Below are 16,985 nucleotides of genomic sequence, written 5' to 3'. Positions count from 1 at the left end.
TCAATGTAATCTTTTATTTTTTTGTCACTTTAAGTGAGTTGGGGCAGCGGGGGAACATGCCTTGATACCATTTGGTTTCCTGGCTGAATGTATGCAAATTCTGTGAAACCATGGTCACATTGCAATTGCAATTCAAGCATGGTTGGACCTCTTGTACCACTGCAGATCCAAAAGGTTGTGAACAAGAAGTTGCGGGAAAGATTCTGTCACAGGCAGAAGGAGGTCTCGGAGGAGAATCATAATCATCACAACGAACGGATGCTGTTTCATGGTAAGGAAGTGATCTCTGTTTGTATCTACTGGTGTTTAACAGCAACAAATGAAAAGCTTACAAGGATCCGCAGGCAATGGTGATGTTGCTGCATCACCATCCTGTACGGTAATTGTATTTCTACACTAGAAATGCAAGGCTGTTGAGGTGGTGGAGTTAGTTTGTGTGGTTACTGCAATTCAGAAAGCTACACTAGATTAAAAATAGGCTCTCTCTCTTTTTTTTTTTTTAATAAAAGGGAAAAAATGTTGGTTTGGGTTTTTTTATGTAAGATGTGTCTTAGTCATTTCCAGTAAAGCTGCTGGGAGGATGTTACATTGCTGTGCAAAAGACAGGGCTCTTCTAAGAGGGTACCAGCACACAGTAGGTGTTTTACCTGGGAGCTTCAGGCAATCATCAGAAGAAGGAACCAAAATCAACCAAGAGTTTCAGCAATATGTTCTCTAGAAGCATCCAGAAGTACCTACAAATGACAGCTGCCTGAGGGTCCTTCTGCCCCAGATCCTTTTATGATTCTGTGTAAGAAATTGGTTTTGGGTATGACTGTCCTGACACCTTGCCCCATCTTAACCAGTGCTGACTGCTGAAAGTGGTGTGCATTGACAAGATAAATTGCACAGAAATGTGAGCGGAGGGGAAAACCACTTAATGAGATGTGTGAAATGAGTAAGAAATATGAGTCACACGTGGGATCTTGGTATATAACGATAAATCCCACACATCGCTGCATCCAGCCGGGTATCGCCCCCTGCCAGCTGACTGAGCACACTCTCTGGTATTTAATGTCCTATTTAAGGCAGGCAGGCTCCTCTTGACATAGAGTCCCTTATCACTGTAGAGCTTAACACATCCTTTCATGTCATCCTCTTCTAGGGTCTCCTTTTATCAATGCTATCATTCACAAAGGATTTGATGAGAGACATGCGTACATTGGAGGGATGTTTGGAGCTGGAATTTACTTTGCTGAGAACTCCTCAAAAAGCAACCAATATGTGTATGGAATAGGGGGAGGAACAGGCTGTCCCACACACAAAGACAGATCCTGTTACATCTGCCACAGGTATGAGTCCAGCGGAGTTGCCTCTCGCACAATTCTGGCTGTCCTGGTTTTCACCATCCTGGCAGAGGATGAATTGCGGGGAAGGAATACCCACTTGAGCTTGACTATGGCAGGAAAAAGGCAGTTTCCATTTGTCAGTGCTTGAACAAAAAGGATAAAAATGCAGCAAGTCCCACAGGAAGGTCCAAAATTGCATCTGAGAGCACAGTGAGGATGAATCAAAGTGAATTGTGGCTCAGGAGGGAGGCTTGAAACAGCAAGTTTGAAAATGAAGGGTCAGGGGAATACAATTAAATTGCATCACTGTGCAATCAAACCTGCGGTGCAAAGTGGTGGTCAGCAGTACAGTGTGGTACTGTAGGTCAGATAGCTCTATAGGCAGTGAACAGGAGCTAATCTCAGCTTTGTTTTGTACTGGAGTTAGATCAAAGTGGGTTTTGCACTTTCACACCTGTCCATACCCTCGTAAGCAGGAACACGGAGAGTTTCAGCTTCTTTCAACAGCTTTACATAAAATGAACTAGAACAGGCCTCTGTGTGAGCACTGAACAAATTGTGTGTTGTCCCTTCTGTGTGCTGAGAAAGATTTATTTTCATGAGGGGGTTTATACAGCCTTAGAAGTTGCTTCTTAAAGTGTTTCTCCAAAACGCCTTGAGACATTAATTGTAACAAAATAAACTCAGAAGTCTGAAATCATTCTGGAAGCATACGACCCCTGGTAAGATATTTTCAAATTATGCTTGCTTTCTTCCTTTTAGACAAATGCTCTTCTGTAGAGTGACCCTTGGAAAATCCTTTCTTCAGTTCAGCACAATGAAAATGGCTCATGCCCCTCCGGGGCACCATTCTGTCATTGGCAGGCCAAGCGTGAATGGACTTGCATATGCTGAATACGTTATCTACAGAGGAGAACAGGTATGTAGGTTCAGACAGAATACTGTCTGGGTTTGAAATCTGCTTTTCCTCTTGTACTCTGCAAACAGAGCTGACCCTTGCCCTGTCCTTCCTGATCACTGTTCAGTGAAATCCAAAATGTGAACTTCCTTGAGCGTACCCCTGCGTAAAGTAATACTGGGTTTTTATTCTTGGCTTAACTTTCAGGCGTACCCAGAATATCTCATTACATACCAGATTGTGAAACCAGAAGCTCCCTCACAGACAGCAACAGCAGCAGAGCAAAAGACCTAGTAGCTAGAGAGCAGTGAAGAAGGATGTGACTTCAATCTTGGACTGGATGGATACGTGTTTCAGAAAATCAGTATCGTACAAAATCCTTAACAACCTGGGGAAAAGCTGTTTGTCTTTTATAAAGCATTGCTGTCTTGGTGAATAAGATAAGAGTAACTCTTGCATACTCAACTGCTACTGTTCCTTTTGAGGAAAGTTTACAAGGGACTGCCTTTTAATAACATATCTCAGGCTCCTAGTCTCTGCAGTTGCCACGTGTAAAATAATGTTGTTTTGATTTAGACTTTGGGAACATTATTGTGCAAGTGAAAAATCTTTATCAGTGCTATCTCACACTTTGAAATTTTGGACACTACTATTCTCTAGTTATTTTATTTGGAAATATATTGCATTAAGCCCATAATTTTCTCTTCAACATCCACCATTCATTTTATGTTTTCAAGAGGTCCTAGTCAACTATTTATTTTCCTTTTGTATTCTGAAGTCGAGCCGAAACCTTCTTAAAGATATTTTGCACAAAGTCAGCTTGACTGAAGTCGTTAACAATGCAATATGAATTTCATCTGAGAAGGGGCCAGGTCCAAGTTCTTCGATGTGGGGGGAGGGGTTTGCACACCTCTGAGAAAACAATGGTATGAATGTGTGTAGCTTCAGAGTGGAAACAAACTGTGTTGGTTTGCAGCTTAGTCAGGTTTTTGAGCAGAAGCCCTAGGAAGTGTTTGTAAGGGTAAAGCCAGTTCTTGTGCTTGAGAGAACTTCATGAAGCAGGTCAGCGCCCTCTGCTAGCATTTCTAAAAGAGCATTTTACAAGGCTTCTGTTAAGTACATGCAGTTTGTGAAATGGTCTCCAGCTACAGAGGTTTTGCTGGGATGCAGCAGGTGAGGAGCCAGAGGATTGCATACACGAGGGCATATCTGTTCATGTCCCTCTGCGATACAAGACCCGCTAAATGGGTTTCACGCTGGTAAGGGGGAGTGTACTTCAGCAGTTTAGTGTCGTATCTTTGTGTGTGGCATCAGGACTGAGGAGCTTAAGGGATATACAAAACAATCGTATTTTTACATACCGATTTTGCATTTTGATGAGAATGAACTTTTAAAACTTGGACTTGTTTGCAGGTATACCAGAGAACAAAGCTAGGATTTATTTGCTCCAGTCCCCTTCCCTGCAAGTTTCCCAGGCTTATTTCACTGAGTAGGAGAAAGTTATTTTTAAGTGTTGCATAACACAGCATCAAACAATTTCAGAAGTCCCCCTCACGGAGGATATGCATTTAACAAAAGTAAAAACCTGCTTCTTTTTTGTTGTCCCTACAGCTTCAGAGGATGTTGAAAATTGAGCTGTTTAATTTTACTTTTTTTTTTTTCTCTTAACAACCAATGCCAGGAGATGTGCTTCAGTGTTGGGCATGAAACAGCTGGGGAAAAAAGCATGCCGTTGAACACAACACTCTGTACATTTCCCTACTGACCAGCACTATTTAACATCCGATGATCCAGTTCATGCATTTGGGTTTTAGCCCCTTTAAAGCAAGAAAATGACAGGATAGTGTGCTTTTTGTTTATCAGCAGACATGTGCTCCCCAGAAGTGGCATATTTCTGACCTGTTTGGAATTTAAAAAAGAAACCCCAAACTTGAACCTGAAAAGCTTTCCACTTTTGCTGGTAAGACACCAAATTTTCATCTTTAACATCAGGACACTAATGTTGAAGCAGGTTAAAATTTCACCCACTGCAAAAATCAGTCACTTGATACAACCTGGCTGCCTGCACATCATCTGTTTGTAATATCTCTAAAGAAGCCCTTAGAAAAAGCAATACTCCAACAAATCTTGAACTTTAGGGTTTATTTTTCTTGAGCTGGAAGTAGTTTTATGGTTCTTGCCTCATTTTGTGACCTGATTAAATATGTAGCTTCCAAGTCCAAGCCGGGCTGTAGCCTAGTTGTCCTTTTAATCAAATCTCATTGACAAAATTGGGTGCTTGTATTTTGGCTACTTGTTTAATAGTGTTAGGATTGCAAAGATCACCACTAGGCTTTGTATTCATCATTTAAGTTTGGAGTTTGTTTTTAACTTAGTTAAGAATGGAGTGGGGGGATGTGCCTATCTACGCTAGGGTTTCAGATGGTGTTGAGAGTGAGTGTTGCTCACCATCCCCACTTAGACATAGTTTTAAATGGTAAAACAGTTGTGCTGCTTAGGTGAGCAAAATGGTTAATGTGGGTGTGGAAGTTAAAAGCTTTACATCTCTCTGAAAGAGGAACAAACTTAAAATCAGAAACCCCACCAAGTGCGCACCAGATTCTGTTCTTGCTGCTTGTTTCCTGTGTGCTGATTGAACTAATGGCTAGTCTGGATTTCTTCTGCAGCCTTGAACTTCTAGAGGATAAAAATACTGTCCAGTATCTTTGAACTGCCAGTGTTAATGTACCTGATGTTCTGTGCAGAGTAAAGGTGCTGTGTGAGGAAGTCATTTTGCAGTGGTTTTTGTCTCTTAATGGTGTGAGCTCATATCCGTTTGTGGCCAGACACGGAGGAATACCCAGGCCTGATGATGCATCTGTGTCATAGAAACCTCTGCAGGAGTAGTGTTCACCTCTTCTGGCATGTATCATTGTAGCTCCTCTTGCAGTTTACAAAGTGTGGATCTGTCCATCTGTATGGAAGTTACCCGTGAAGAAAACTGTCATGGCAGAGCTGCATTTGGCAGATTATTACGGTACAGATGCTTCCGCTTTAGCTGAGGCACTTAACTTGATGCCTCCTAATTCCACAGAAGGGGACCTTAAAGATAGTACACCCCTATAACCAGGCAGCTACTGCCTTCCTGAGAAGGGGCAGTCCCCTGACAGTGGGATGCTTCTTTGCAGCATTGCATCACCAGTGGAGGCATGGCAGGAGCTGAGGATGCAAAAACACACTGGCTCGGGAGCCTGGCACCTCTCATGGCTCCAGCAAAACATATTCCCACTGGGACAGACATGCAGTCTCCTGGGGAAAGGGACACTTCTCTTTCAAGCCTGTTTTCTTTTTTTTTCTTTATTTTTTTTTCCTCCATGTCACTTTGAGGCAGCATTTTGAAACATCTCTGCAGTTTGTGACAAGATCTTAATTGGCAAAACAGAAACAAAGTTCACTACATAGCAGAGAAGGGACAGTTCTGCTCTCCCTTGCTGAAAGTAACAACCCTTCTCCTACAGAAAGTGTTTCCATGAGACAGATGAATTTGGTACCTGGTGCAGTGACATTGCAGTCTGAATGTTGTCAACAAACCTTAAAAGCAGAGAGTACCTTAATAAAGGTGTATCTTATTTTCTCATCCTTATTTTTGTCTGCCAATGTTTTGATCCCAGCTCCACAGGGACTGTTCAACCCTCTTGTGCTAGCTTGTTCCACCGTTGGGCAGTCAGCATTGGTCTGTAGTCCAAGGAATGAGCAAGCTGTTTTCTCTAACCTCTGTTTTGACCATTTGCATCTGATACAATTGAATGCTGCTGCATTATACAGCTGGAATTTGTTTTGACTGAAAACATCTATACTTTGCTCTTTGGTAACAGAATACCCCAAAATTGTACACTAGAAAAAAACAAAGCCCCCCCCCCCCCCCAAAATATTCTGCACTGCTGGCTTTGGTGGGCAGCAGTCACAGAAGAGGCATGAGACAGAGTGGCTTCTGGAAGGGGGCACTTCCTTGGCTCTGGAAACTAGTTGATCCGGAGGATCAAGAGGACCAGGAGGATCAAGGGGCAGTATATGCATAATAAAACTTCTGAAGCAAGGTGGATGAGCCCATGAATAGGGAACATGACATAGATGCATTTTCCATTACACACACATCCGCCTGTCAGATTGCGCTGTCTGACTGGTTTTGATAAATCTATTTCTGTCGTACTGACCCTGTTGGTGGCACGTTTCAGTGTTGGTTCCCGTAATGTAGTTTAATAAGAGTCTCTGTATTACAAGGCAATTTTGACACTTTCTTCTTAACATCTGCAGAACTTGCTTCAGCTTTGGAAGTGAAATGGAAATTTCACAGTCCCACAAGCTTGTGTATCTTCATTCATAACTGCTTCTTCTGCCAACCCAAGTGGCAGTGTACCTGGGGTTGTTTTGAAGCCTTTTTTGGTATAACTTGTTTCCATATGTTTCCTCTCTTGGTTGCAAATTACCTGGAGCTGGGATATCATTTATTTATTTTCTCTTTTACCCTCTCTCTCAAAGAAGATGAGGGGCAGGTCCTCAGCCTACCTACATGGCAACATCTCTGTAACAACCGAGTTTGATCTATAAATGTGCTTGGCTAAATGTCTGATCTGCAATACTTGTAATAGTTTAAAATTCAATAAAGACATTTTTAACAGTTGCTCTGTGAATGCTGAGTGTTTGCACAAGCTGCTGTTCTGTCTTGGGCTTAGGACAAACCTGCACCAGCCATAATTGTTGAAAAGAGTTTTATTTTTATTTTCTCCAAACAGTGTTTTCTCCCTCCCTCAGGCAATAAATAATTTCTAAACTTAAAAAAAAGGAACAAAACCATACATATGTACATCAGCCACACAGGCATCTTGTGTCTTGGATTGGACTGGGGGGAAGGAGACAGGCAGGGTGGGAAAGGCGGCTCCCAGTGGGTTGAAGATGAGGCATTTTCTAGGCTTGGACCAAAAGCTCCTGCATCAGCTCCCCAGGCACTGGCAGGGAGGAGGCTGACTGCAGACAGCACTGTGCCACCACTGCTCCTGCTTGCCCCAAGGCCCTGCCTGCAGCTCTGCTTGTCACCCAGTATAGCTGGCTCAGGTAAGCAGCACCCATCGCACGCACCCATGTTGGTTTGTGCAAGGGGAAGTCTGCTGCTCAATAAAAAGAGGGTATGCTCCCTTTTCAACCCAGATGAGCTAGGGGCAGGAATGTGGGGAGAAAAGGAATGTCTCTCTTGTTTTTTTTAAGCAAGACAATAAACTAGGGATGGAAAGAGATGACGACCAGGCACTTGAGGAAACCCAGTATGCTATTTTTTCCCCTCCCGCAAAGAGCCTGGACAGTGTCAGGGTTCGTGGCTTTTACAACTTCGGTGCTTTCAAAACCTAAAATTAAAAAGCAAAAAACCCCAAGATGAGGTAAGAAGTTTCTCTACGAAAAAGACGTTGAGTCCAGGGTTACTGGCAGTGTCCGGCGCTATTGCTTAACGTTACAGGGCTCCGAGCCCACCTGCCCCCTCCACGCCTGGCGCTATCTGCCCGGCCAGTCTCAGGCCCTGAGCTAACAGCTGGGTGACGTGGTGATGGGGCTGTGCAGGTATGGGAGGCTGCTGGGAGTGGCATGGACACCAACAGAGACTGGGAAGCTGAAGACAAACTGAGAGGTGGGGGTGGAGGTGGCCTTGCCCCGTTCCCGCAGTGTCCCCGAGGGGCTGACAGCTTCTACTGCACATGAGGTGGCCAACACCTGTGACTCGAACTGCAGCAGCTGCCCCATGAAGCTGAAGTTAGGGGAGATGATGCTTCGGCGCTGCTTGACGAACTCAAAGGCCTCCTCCAGCTTGACACGCTTCTTCATCATCAGATAAGCCAAGCAGATGGTGGCTGAGCGGGAGATACCAGCTTGGCAGTGGACTAGGACTCGGCCACAACACTCTTTCACTGAGTCTAGAGAACAGTGGGATAAGACATGAGACCAATAACCTTCAACAAAGCCAAACCCCTCACCCAAACATGCAGGGAGTGACTGACCTCCCACCAATGCAACAAATGCCCTGGACCCTGATGGACACTAATCCCTTCCCAGCCAAAGGCTCCAGCTCTTTGAGGCAGGAACCCCACCACCAGCCCCAGTAACACATGGACATAGCTCCTCTGTTCAGGCACTCACCAATGTACTCAATTGCCTCCATGAACCAGGAGCTGATGTCAGCTTTGTGGTTATCCTCCACAGGGATACATTTGTACTGGTAGTGCCCCTCAAAGTGGTTGGGGCAGTCTGAGGAGACGTTCAGCAGGGCTGTGATGCCCAGCGCATCGAGCATATCCCGACGGGCAGCATGGTAGGCACTGCCAAGGTAGAGGAAGGGGAGGATTTCCACAGGGCCACCCTGTTACAGAGAAAAACAAACAATACTGGGGTGACCAGTGGACAGCAGTGGGAAAGACACACAGCTAGATGACTTGGAGGCCCTTGGTGCTGGAACCTGACACCTGATCTGGGGCCCTCAAAAGGGGAAATGGAAGCTGCCTCTATGAGTTTAGTTAAACTAATTTCTGCCTTTTTCATCCCATTCAGGAACAGGCTCATGGTTAACAGGATTCGGGCTTTTCCAATCCCCAAGGAGCCCAAACACCCTGCAATCAGGAGGACCACTATACTCTCCCCTAAGAGGACAGGGAAGAGGGCTCTGGCTCTGCAGGCCTCAGGTGAAGGAGAGCAGAAAGACTCCAGGAGGGCCAGGCTGCAACACAGGAAGGAGCAGTCAAAATAGCTGAGGACCAGGCTTCTAGACATACCTGGTCATGAAGAGGAGTCCCACAGGAACTGCAGCCCAGATCCAGGGTCTCAGCACTGGTGGGGGGTGACACGTTGCTCAGGGACTTGGATTTTGCACAGAATTCAGGGTACTCCGAGGAGAAGCGCTCATAACCCCCTGCATGGAGAGAGGCACGAGGCGTTAGCCCATGCCATGTTCCCTGCACTGCAGAACAGCATCGCTCAGGCTGACCCATGTCACCATGCCCTTTGCCCTAGACAGTGCTACAGTGCTACTGTGCTACTGAGTGGTCTCCTGCCCCAGGATGAGCAATCAGGCTCTTGGCAGCAAGAAGGGAATCCCTGAGGTCACACCACTCCCTTGGACCAAGAGTTCTGAAATTCTCTTGACTGCCCAAAGCCTCTGGTCTAGGGTTTAGTCCCCATCATGCCTACTGCCAAAAAAACACCAGGCCGAGGCCAAGGTTGCTCTTAAAGATGATGGTGAGATGATTTGCTGGCAGCACCCTCAGACTTTGTTGGGAAAAGCTGCTCTCAGGCCAAGACTGCTCAGTTCCCAGCTTTCCTAGATGTATCACCCTGCCACAAAGCACAGGAAGATCTCTCATTTTCCCAGCCTGACTCTCCAGCCTCAAAGTTCCAATACAACAGGTATGGGAAGCCCAGGTACAGCAAAGCTAACTACACAGCAAAACTTCTCTCCAGAGAGCACCTAAGGGTACAAGATGAACATAGAGGTAAGTGCCCTGTGAAAGAGCAGCTTGCTCCTTTGACCTGCTACCAGGGGCATAAGTAAAGGTGACCCCAGATCTTCCTAGCAGTAGGCAAAAAAATAACAAACCCCACTGATTTGCCACGACAGGGAACCTGCAGTGTTGACTGCAGATAAATGCTTCTGCTAAGATCTTTTTCCTCATTCAAATCAAATCAGCAACCCTGACATCCTTGTAAAGTCTGACCTTGAACCTTAAAACCAATGGGAATTGGGTATTTTACCATCAGCACAGGAATCCACCTAGACCAAGCCCTGACTCCCATGATAGCTCTTCAGGACCCCCCCCACAATGGCAGGACCTTTGTCTGCAGATTCATGGTTGCAGAGCACACACAGCAGGACACACCTTCCTTTATCCAGCCCTTGCTCTGAGACTGACTGGATGTTCGGATGACAAGTGGATGCAAGCATCTCCAGCAAAGCAACCCAGGAATCTCTGGGCAGTTAGAGACCAATTCTGCCAGCATCTTTGTGTCCTTTATGTTTTATTCCACCTTAGCAAGGAAGGGCTTTAGTACCTTAATGTAGAACCATGCTTATGCATCACTGTTTGCATTGTCCCTCCCACACAAGCTGGACAGTTCAGAGAGGCTACATTTCCACAGCCTAACATCCCTTTCCAGTCCTACTGGTTCAGTTTGGAGGAGCACCCAAATACAAGTGCCCTGTTAGACACCTTCAGGAGGTCTGATCCAAAAATCCCTGGCTCTACTACATCCCACTCCAGTGGTGTGCTGGGTTAAGGCAGCCTCCTCTCCCCACCACGGGCAGGAATAAAACACTCATGGCCATTGCACTGTCCCAAGAGATAAGCTATCCAGGGTGATGTGCAGAAATGGGCTCCCTCCTTGAGAAGGCAAAGTGATCTTTTAGAACCGCCAGAGATGGCTTTTTTCAAGGTTTCTCATTGTATCTAAGGCTTATTCAGCCAAGCACCACATCCAGCAGCCCCATCCAGTGGTGTGCAGCTCCTGGTTGTGTGTGCAGACCGACCCTGCTCAGCACTGGCACCACACTGTGCAGGCTCCCACCTTCAAGCAACACTCAGCCTGCTTCACAGGGAAGCTGACAGCAGACTGACTGCACAAACCAGATCTGGGTCTTCATCATGACCTGCACCAGACAAATATGCATTTGGAGATGCACAGTGCTGGCTTCACATTGCTCTTATGCAAACTTGATTATTTTAGTAGCTCTGTGGTAAGTGAGGAAAGAGTCTCTACATCCAAGACTGAGTCTCCAGGAGCCCATTCTCTTCAAAGTAAAAGACTGGAACCCCCAAACAATCTTCCATGAGAACCACGGGGGCACCAGAAGCTCTCAGCTGACAAAGGGCCACCCTTGAAGTACAGCAGCGCATCCTGCTACATGTGTGGCTCCCAGCACTGTGATGGCTCACAGCAAAGGGCCCAAAGGCATGTACCCCAGCAAGCCCTTGCTGTTTAGGCACCATCGCAGCAGCGCCTCGTATTGCACCCTCGGAGTAGCTCCTGCTGGTTTTACTGTCTAGTACAAGAGAATCACTACCTCCTCCATTCTATCAAATCTCCTAATGGGTTTACAACTCAATTAACTCTGAGGCTGTAAACAAAAAAGAAAGAAAGAAAGAAACCAAAAACAAACCGTGGAGCTCATCCAAGCAGCCCAGATGAGCATCCCCTTTCCCTACAGCATCTCACGGCAGCTCTCAGGACCAACAGCTCCAGCTGCTCAGGCATCTCTTGTAACACAGGCGGACGCTTCGAGCGCGGCGAGGGGAAGCCCTGATCGCTGCTGTGGCCGCAGAAAGGAGCTCAAGAGGCATCCCGGGCGGTTCTTCTCATTGCAAAGGGACATCGGCGCGACAGCAAGTATTTGGTCCTGCACAAAGACCTTGTCTGCACTGTGGGGCTGGGGATGAACCCAGACAAAGAAGGGGATCCACCTCCCCTCTGCTTCCATCGAGAGCGGCTTGTGCCAATGGGTTTGCACCTTTTCCCCCGGTCTGCGGGCAAGCCCAGCCCAGGCCGGGTCCCCAGCAAGACAAACGGGGCCCGCCCCTCAGCTGGTTGGCCCTGAGGCGGCTCAAACCTTGTCCCTCGGGGGCCCTCCACGCACGGGTCTATGCCCGCGCCGCCAACTGCCCCAGCACCCAACCTTCGGGGCCACGGCCACGCTGGGGGCGCCCCCCAAATGCAGCACCCGCCCACCGGCCGGCTCCCAACTCCTAGCAGGGCCGAGAGGGGAACAGCGAGCACAGGGCGCGGCAAGGCCGGACCCCGGCAGCCGGGAGCCCCAGAGAGGCGCGGGGCGGGAGAATAGGGGGGCTGCCTCCGGCCACGTCCCAGGACCCCTACGACCACAGCCACGCACACACACCCCCTACCCACGCCGGTACCTGCCAGGAGGCGGATGTCCGCGCGTGCCGTGTCGCGACGGAGCGCGCGCACCACCAGCGCCACGGTGCTGTCGTCGCGCAGGGCCTCGGCGCGCGGGCTGCGCTCGTCGTACACCACGACGGCGGCGTAGAGCCCGGCGCGTAGCCGCGCCCGCACCTCGGCCTCCGCCGGGAGGATCTGCTCCAGGCTGACGGCGCCCTTGGCCCGCCGCCTTACGATCGTATTGCAGCGGACATTGAGGGCGCCGCGGATGTGGCCGGCGCTGTGCGCCAGGAAGGGGCGGCAGTCCAGCACCAGGCAGCGCCCGGGGCCGCCGGCGCCGGCCTCGTCGCGGCAGACCAGGCGCCGCAGCGCGCTGCCCTCCATCTCCCGCAGCCCCTCGGTGGCCACCATGGCGGGGAGCGGCAGTGGCGGGGCTCCTGCGCCCGCTGCCGGCGCCGCTGCCGGTGCCGCTGCCGGTGCCGCTCGCGCACCCCCGCGCACGGCGAAGCCTTTACTACCCGGCGGCTGTCGGCGCGCGCCCCCGCCCATTCGCCCCGCCCCGCCCATTCATCCCGCGCCGGAGCCGCATGAATGGACGGGAGGCGGCGGGCGGGCGCGCGCCACGTCACCGCCTCCATTCACAAAAAAATGAAGCGTCGCGCCTCCCCGCCGCGCCGGCCATGTTCTCCCGGCCTTGTGAATGGGGAGAGCGGCGGGCGGCCGCGGGGGCGGCGCCGCGGCTTTGTCACCGCTGGGCAGCCCTTGGCCCCTGCCCGTGCACGGTGTCGCCCCCGCCGAGACCCCTCCGGGTCGCAGGAGGCGCGGGGCACACGTGCGCGCGCACCGCGGCGCTGGGCGCACGCACGCACGCACGCGGCGGGGCACAGCCTGCCCTGCGCACACGCGGGCACACGCGGCGGGGCAGACGCGCACATGGCTGGGCACGCGCAGGCTGCACGCACTCTGCTGCCCTCCTTTGTCCCTTGGCTCCAGCCCCGGCCGAGCTGGCGCCGCGGCAGGGGCGTTAAGCAGAGCCCGCCAAAAGCTCCACGAGGCCCCGCCGGCATGTATCTTCCATCGCCGCGTTTTCCCTGGCAGCCAGTGACTGTAACTTAGAAACACTGCAGCACCCTGATGGGGAGCAGCCATGTGGAAGGCACTGTGGTTTGATTTCTCAGGTGGAAGAACACTTTTTGCAAATTCACAGCCCTGAAGTGATCCCCAAGAAGGTCTTCCCCTAACCACCACCTAAAGACCATTTCATCCAGAAGTGTCCTTTTGACTGCTTTCAAGCTAAAGCAATGCTGCAAACCCCAACACCAGCAGCTGTGCTCAGGACATTTCCTGTCGGCTCTGCTCAGTCCCAGGTGAGTCTGCTTTAGAGACCTAAATGCACACAGTTACCCCAGTGTAAGCCTGGACATGGATTAAGATCCAGGGGTCAATGGTTATCCAAGCCTATCTGCCCACTTTCCACAGAGAGCAGCATTTGGACAAGCAGCTTGGCCTCGCCTGTATGCCCAGGAGCAGTTTATTTGGGTAAGGCAGGGTAATACCTTGCTGTGCATGCCTACCTGGGAGGAATCCAGCCTACCACTCATGTTTGAGGCCTACATCTGGTGTGACACTGCTGCATTCTGCTGCCAGATTCTCCCCAACATCCACGTCAGCCTGATCTTTGCACCCCTGGCTTTTTTATGTGCTGTGCCAATCATTCACCAGAGAAGCCAAATCAGATAGCTGCAGGGGAAACACAGCTGCCATTTGTTTCCTCACTCCATGAATGTCTTTGGGCCTGTTGCCTAATACAACAGTGAGGAAGGCTAATTTTTTCCCTTTCCAACCTGCATCAGGCACAAACAAAGAAGAAATCTATTTATACTGAAGTAGAGCAGACACTGGCTGGCCAGCGACTTGATTTCTTTTAGATAATGCTGTCAGAGACCAAAAAGCTCAAACTGAGAATTTTATTTCAAACTAATTAATCATTATGGTCTTGTAACAACAGAATTTGAACTCCTGTTGGACCAGCAAAAATCTCTTAGGAAGTTTTGCTCAAGAGCTGATGACAAAATATGCTGGGCTTTTTGCTCCTCTTCAGCAGGAGTTGTTGGCCACTCCCATGTGATGAGCTAGCCCGCTGTCTTCAATGCTTCCTGCACTACAGTTCTTACACCAAAATTGGGTAAGCAAAGACAAAGAACATCTTAATTTTTGCCTTTTTAGTCCAGCATATGACTAGGCCAAGCTGGTCTGAGATGAGAGAGGAAGGCAGCATTGGCATGGGTGTAGGTGGGGGGATTTCAGCTGCTGTCCCTAGCTGTTTGCATGAGCATTGATGAGCGTGGATGGATGTGTGTGTATGTTCATGTTCATCTGGTGGCCCAATTGTTTCCATGTGCCTGAACCCTCCTCTCCCTGTTGTGCGTTGCTTCTTGTTCTCAGTGTGGCAATGGTGAGTTCTTGGCTCTGCACCCAGCCAAGCTGATGGCAATGACATTGCAAACCCACACCAGCTATTCTCATGGCTGTGCTTCTGACTGGTCACAGCTAGAACTGATTCGGGGAGGGGGGGGGGGGGGAAAAAAGGGGCTCACAGTTGAAAAGTTGAACCCAAAGGCAAAAGTATGCAGACCAGACCAAGTCAGTGCCACCCAGCTGGGATCCACCACTGAGGAAGGATCTTCCTCACTGCAGTTAGCTCAAAAGGAAATCTAGTTAACTTTGTCTGTGAAAGTGTTGTCATGGGTCACCCAGGAGCCACCAAAATACTTGCAAGGCTGAAGCCACTAGACAAAAGGAGCAACACAGTTACCTGAGGTGGAGGTACAAGGGGTACAAAAAGCACGGGGGGGTGGGGGGTGGAGATGGGAGAAAGCCATAGGGCTTCATGTCCTGACTTTGCAAACCTGAAGAAGCATGGAAGCTAATATTCCTGTCAAGCGGCATCTCTATGGCACAAACTGAAATACATCCTGCTGGGAAACAACCAACCAAAAGAAAAGAGAGAAGAGCAAGAGACATTAATCTCCTCTGCCACGCAGTCAAAGAATCATCTCTTATAGCGCCTGGGCCAGAACAGGCAATTGTAGGAGGAGGCTGGAAGGAAATGAATTGTCAAAGGAAGTGCATATTTGGGTGATTAAATTTCAATATGTACCTTGAATTAGTGAGTAGGAATTTGCACCTCATCTCACTGTGGCAGTGAAAACCAAATTAGAGCCAAGCTGTAAATTTGCCAGCCAATAGATACCCATTTGTTTGGCTATCTAAAAGGCTTTTCCTGCCCAGAGAAATGCTGAAGCATGGGTCCCCATCAGTGGACAATGGCTGCCATGGGCAGCTGATAAGGTGCTGAACTAAGCAAGCCCTCTGGGCTCCTCCAGGCTCTGCTCCCAGCAGCTCCTGGCCCCAGCACCCACCTGTGGGGTCCTGGCATGCTGCATCTGACCATGGGTCGCAGGTACCCAGCAGAGAGGTGCCTGCCTCTGTGTCACCTGGGCTGAAACACAGGCTAGGATTTTGTTATGCTGGAGTCTTCCCAACAGTTTGATCCCCTCCATCCTTCTGGTCAGTCAGTGGCTGTATGGCTGCAGATGGACAAAGTGTAGAGCGATACCCTGGCAGAGGTTGCAGTGTAAGGATGCTGCCACTTTTCCAGTGGTTAGCTGGAGAGTGAGTCATTTGCCCTGGCATGAGCAGGAAGCCTTTGGCAGAAGTGAAAGGCAGAATCAAAGTCTTGACAACTTGCAAGTCTGCACTCACACACAAAACCTGGCCTTCCCAGAGTGCCACGGGGTCATTGTGCCCTTCTGTCCTCGTGAAGCACCTTATGATTCTCCTTTCATGGCATCTCTCACAGCTTTCTGGGCTGGGAAATTCTTCCTCCTGTCTGCAAAGGGCAGTGCAGCAGTGAAAGAGTTAACACATTCATGTTAATAAATTCTAGCTCTCTTTTCCTTTAGGGCATATTTGCATATTAATGGAGGGGAATTGTAACGAACCTGTCTAGGGAGGCTAAAGGGAAAATTATGCAAGGTTGGCTGAGAAGGTGGAGGAGGGGAGAAACTGAACATTTCCAGCAATTTCTAACCCCTCAGCTGCAAAAGCGTGTAAGCAGCCTGAGCTGCCCAAGCATGGGACACCTGGAAGTGAAGTGAGCACCTGGGTGCAGGTGGCTATTCAGACCCACCTGCATTCCTCCTGCCTTATTGCAAGGGGCATTTGACCCAAGCTGAGCTGGGTGCATCCCTTTGCCTTCCCTGCTTCTTCTCACCAAGTTGCAGGTAGCCTCAGCACATGCTTGAACCCTGCCATAATCTCTGTTGCCTCAAACCCCAAAGCCCCACATGCCAGCCTGAAAGCCTCTGACAGTACATGAAAAATGCCAGGAGCTTTGTCTGCTTCCTCCTCCCTCTGCTGAGGCCTCTGTTTATAGTCCCCACTCCAGAGCACTGCCCTACAGATTTTATCTCAAGAAGGACAAATAATCTGTTGCTTTTGCCCAGCAATAGCAGATAGAGTGAAGGTTTATAGTCATGGGGAAATCGGCTGTAAACCACTAGACAGGAGGCTAATTGCTGGGCCCCAGATCTGATTTAGATTAGGAGATGGAAAAAGCAGCCTTTATTCCTGAAAACAAAGCAGCCCTTCTTCAGAACAGTGATGGGGTGTTCTATGTACCCCAATAGCTGCAGCTGATTCATGCCCATGCAAATAGTCTCAGGGCAGGAGCCACCCAAATTAGCAGGATGCAAAGTGGCCCAAGCCACTTTCTGCTGCAGGTCTGTTTTCCTCTCTCTCTCATCCCCCTGCCTTTTGCCACTGCCTCATCTCCACCTGTAAAAGGCAAT

General features: G+C 49.3%; 2 protein-coding genes across 2 annotated transcripts in view; one reads left to right on the top strand and one right to left on the bottom strand.

Moving 5' to 3' along the window:
- TNKS (tankyrase) overlaps positions 1 to 3,116 on the top strand; it is a 123,439-nt gene extending 120,323 nt beyond the window's left edge. Inside the window, exons 24-27 of the mRNA XM_054165104.1 lie at positions 166 to 271; positions 1,145 to 1,331; positions 2,091 to 2,247; positions 2,434 to 3,116. Of these exons, the coding sequence (XP_054021079.1) occupies positions 166 to 271; positions 1,145 to 1,331; positions 2,091 to 2,247; positions 2,434 to 2,520 (537 nt within the window). The 3' untranslated portion in view covers positions 2,521 to 3,116. The remainder of the gene's footprint in view (positions 1 to 165; positions 272 to 1,144; positions 1,332 to 2,090; positions 2,248 to 2,433) is intronic.
- Positions 3,117 to 6,970: 3,854 nt separating this feature from the next.
- On the bottom strand, positions 6,971 to 12,598 carry DUSP4 (dual specificity phosphatase 4). Its single transcript, XM_054165092.1, has 4 exons — positions 12,150 to 12,598; positions 9,018 to 9,154; positions 8,389 to 8,608; positions 6,971 to 8,165 (listed from the first exon to the last, which is right to left on the bottom strand). Exons 1-4 carry the CDS (start codon positions 12,541 to 12,543, stop codon positions 7,780 to 7,782), a joined length of 1,137 nt encoding a protein of 378 aa, XP_054021067.1. The 5' UTR covers positions 12,544 to 12,598; the 3' UTR covers positions 6,971 to 7,779.
- Positions 12,599 to 16,985: the final 4,387 nt, after the last annotated feature.

This window comes from Dryobates pubescens, chromosome 1 (assembly GCF_014839835.1).
Source record: "Dryobates pubescens isolate bDryPub1 chromosome 1, bDryPub1.pri, whole genome shotgun sequence".
Lineage (NCBI taxonomy): Eukaryota > Metazoa > Chordata > Aves > Piciformes > Picidae > Dryobates > Dryobates pubescens.
Note: the sequence above shows the minus strand (reverse complement) of the source record. Positions and strands in the feature narration are given on the sequence as shown.

What these genes read in the sequence shown, in the direction of transcription:
- DUSP4 (XM_054165092.1), bottom strand. Translation starts at nt 12,543, where the DNA reads ATGGTGGCCACCGAGGGGCTGCGGGAGATGGAGGGCAGCGCGCTGCGG. An exon ending in GGACATCCGCCTCCTGGCAG is followed by an intron (nt 9,155 to 12,149) that starts GTACCGGCGTGG and finishes CTCTCCATGCAG; the next exon opens with GGGGTTATGAGCGCTTCTCC. An exon ending in GGAGGCAATTGAGTACATTG is followed by an intron (nt 8,166 to 8,388) that starts GTGAGTGCCTGA and finishes ACTGTTCTCTAG; the next exon opens with ACTCAGTGAAAGAGTGTTGT.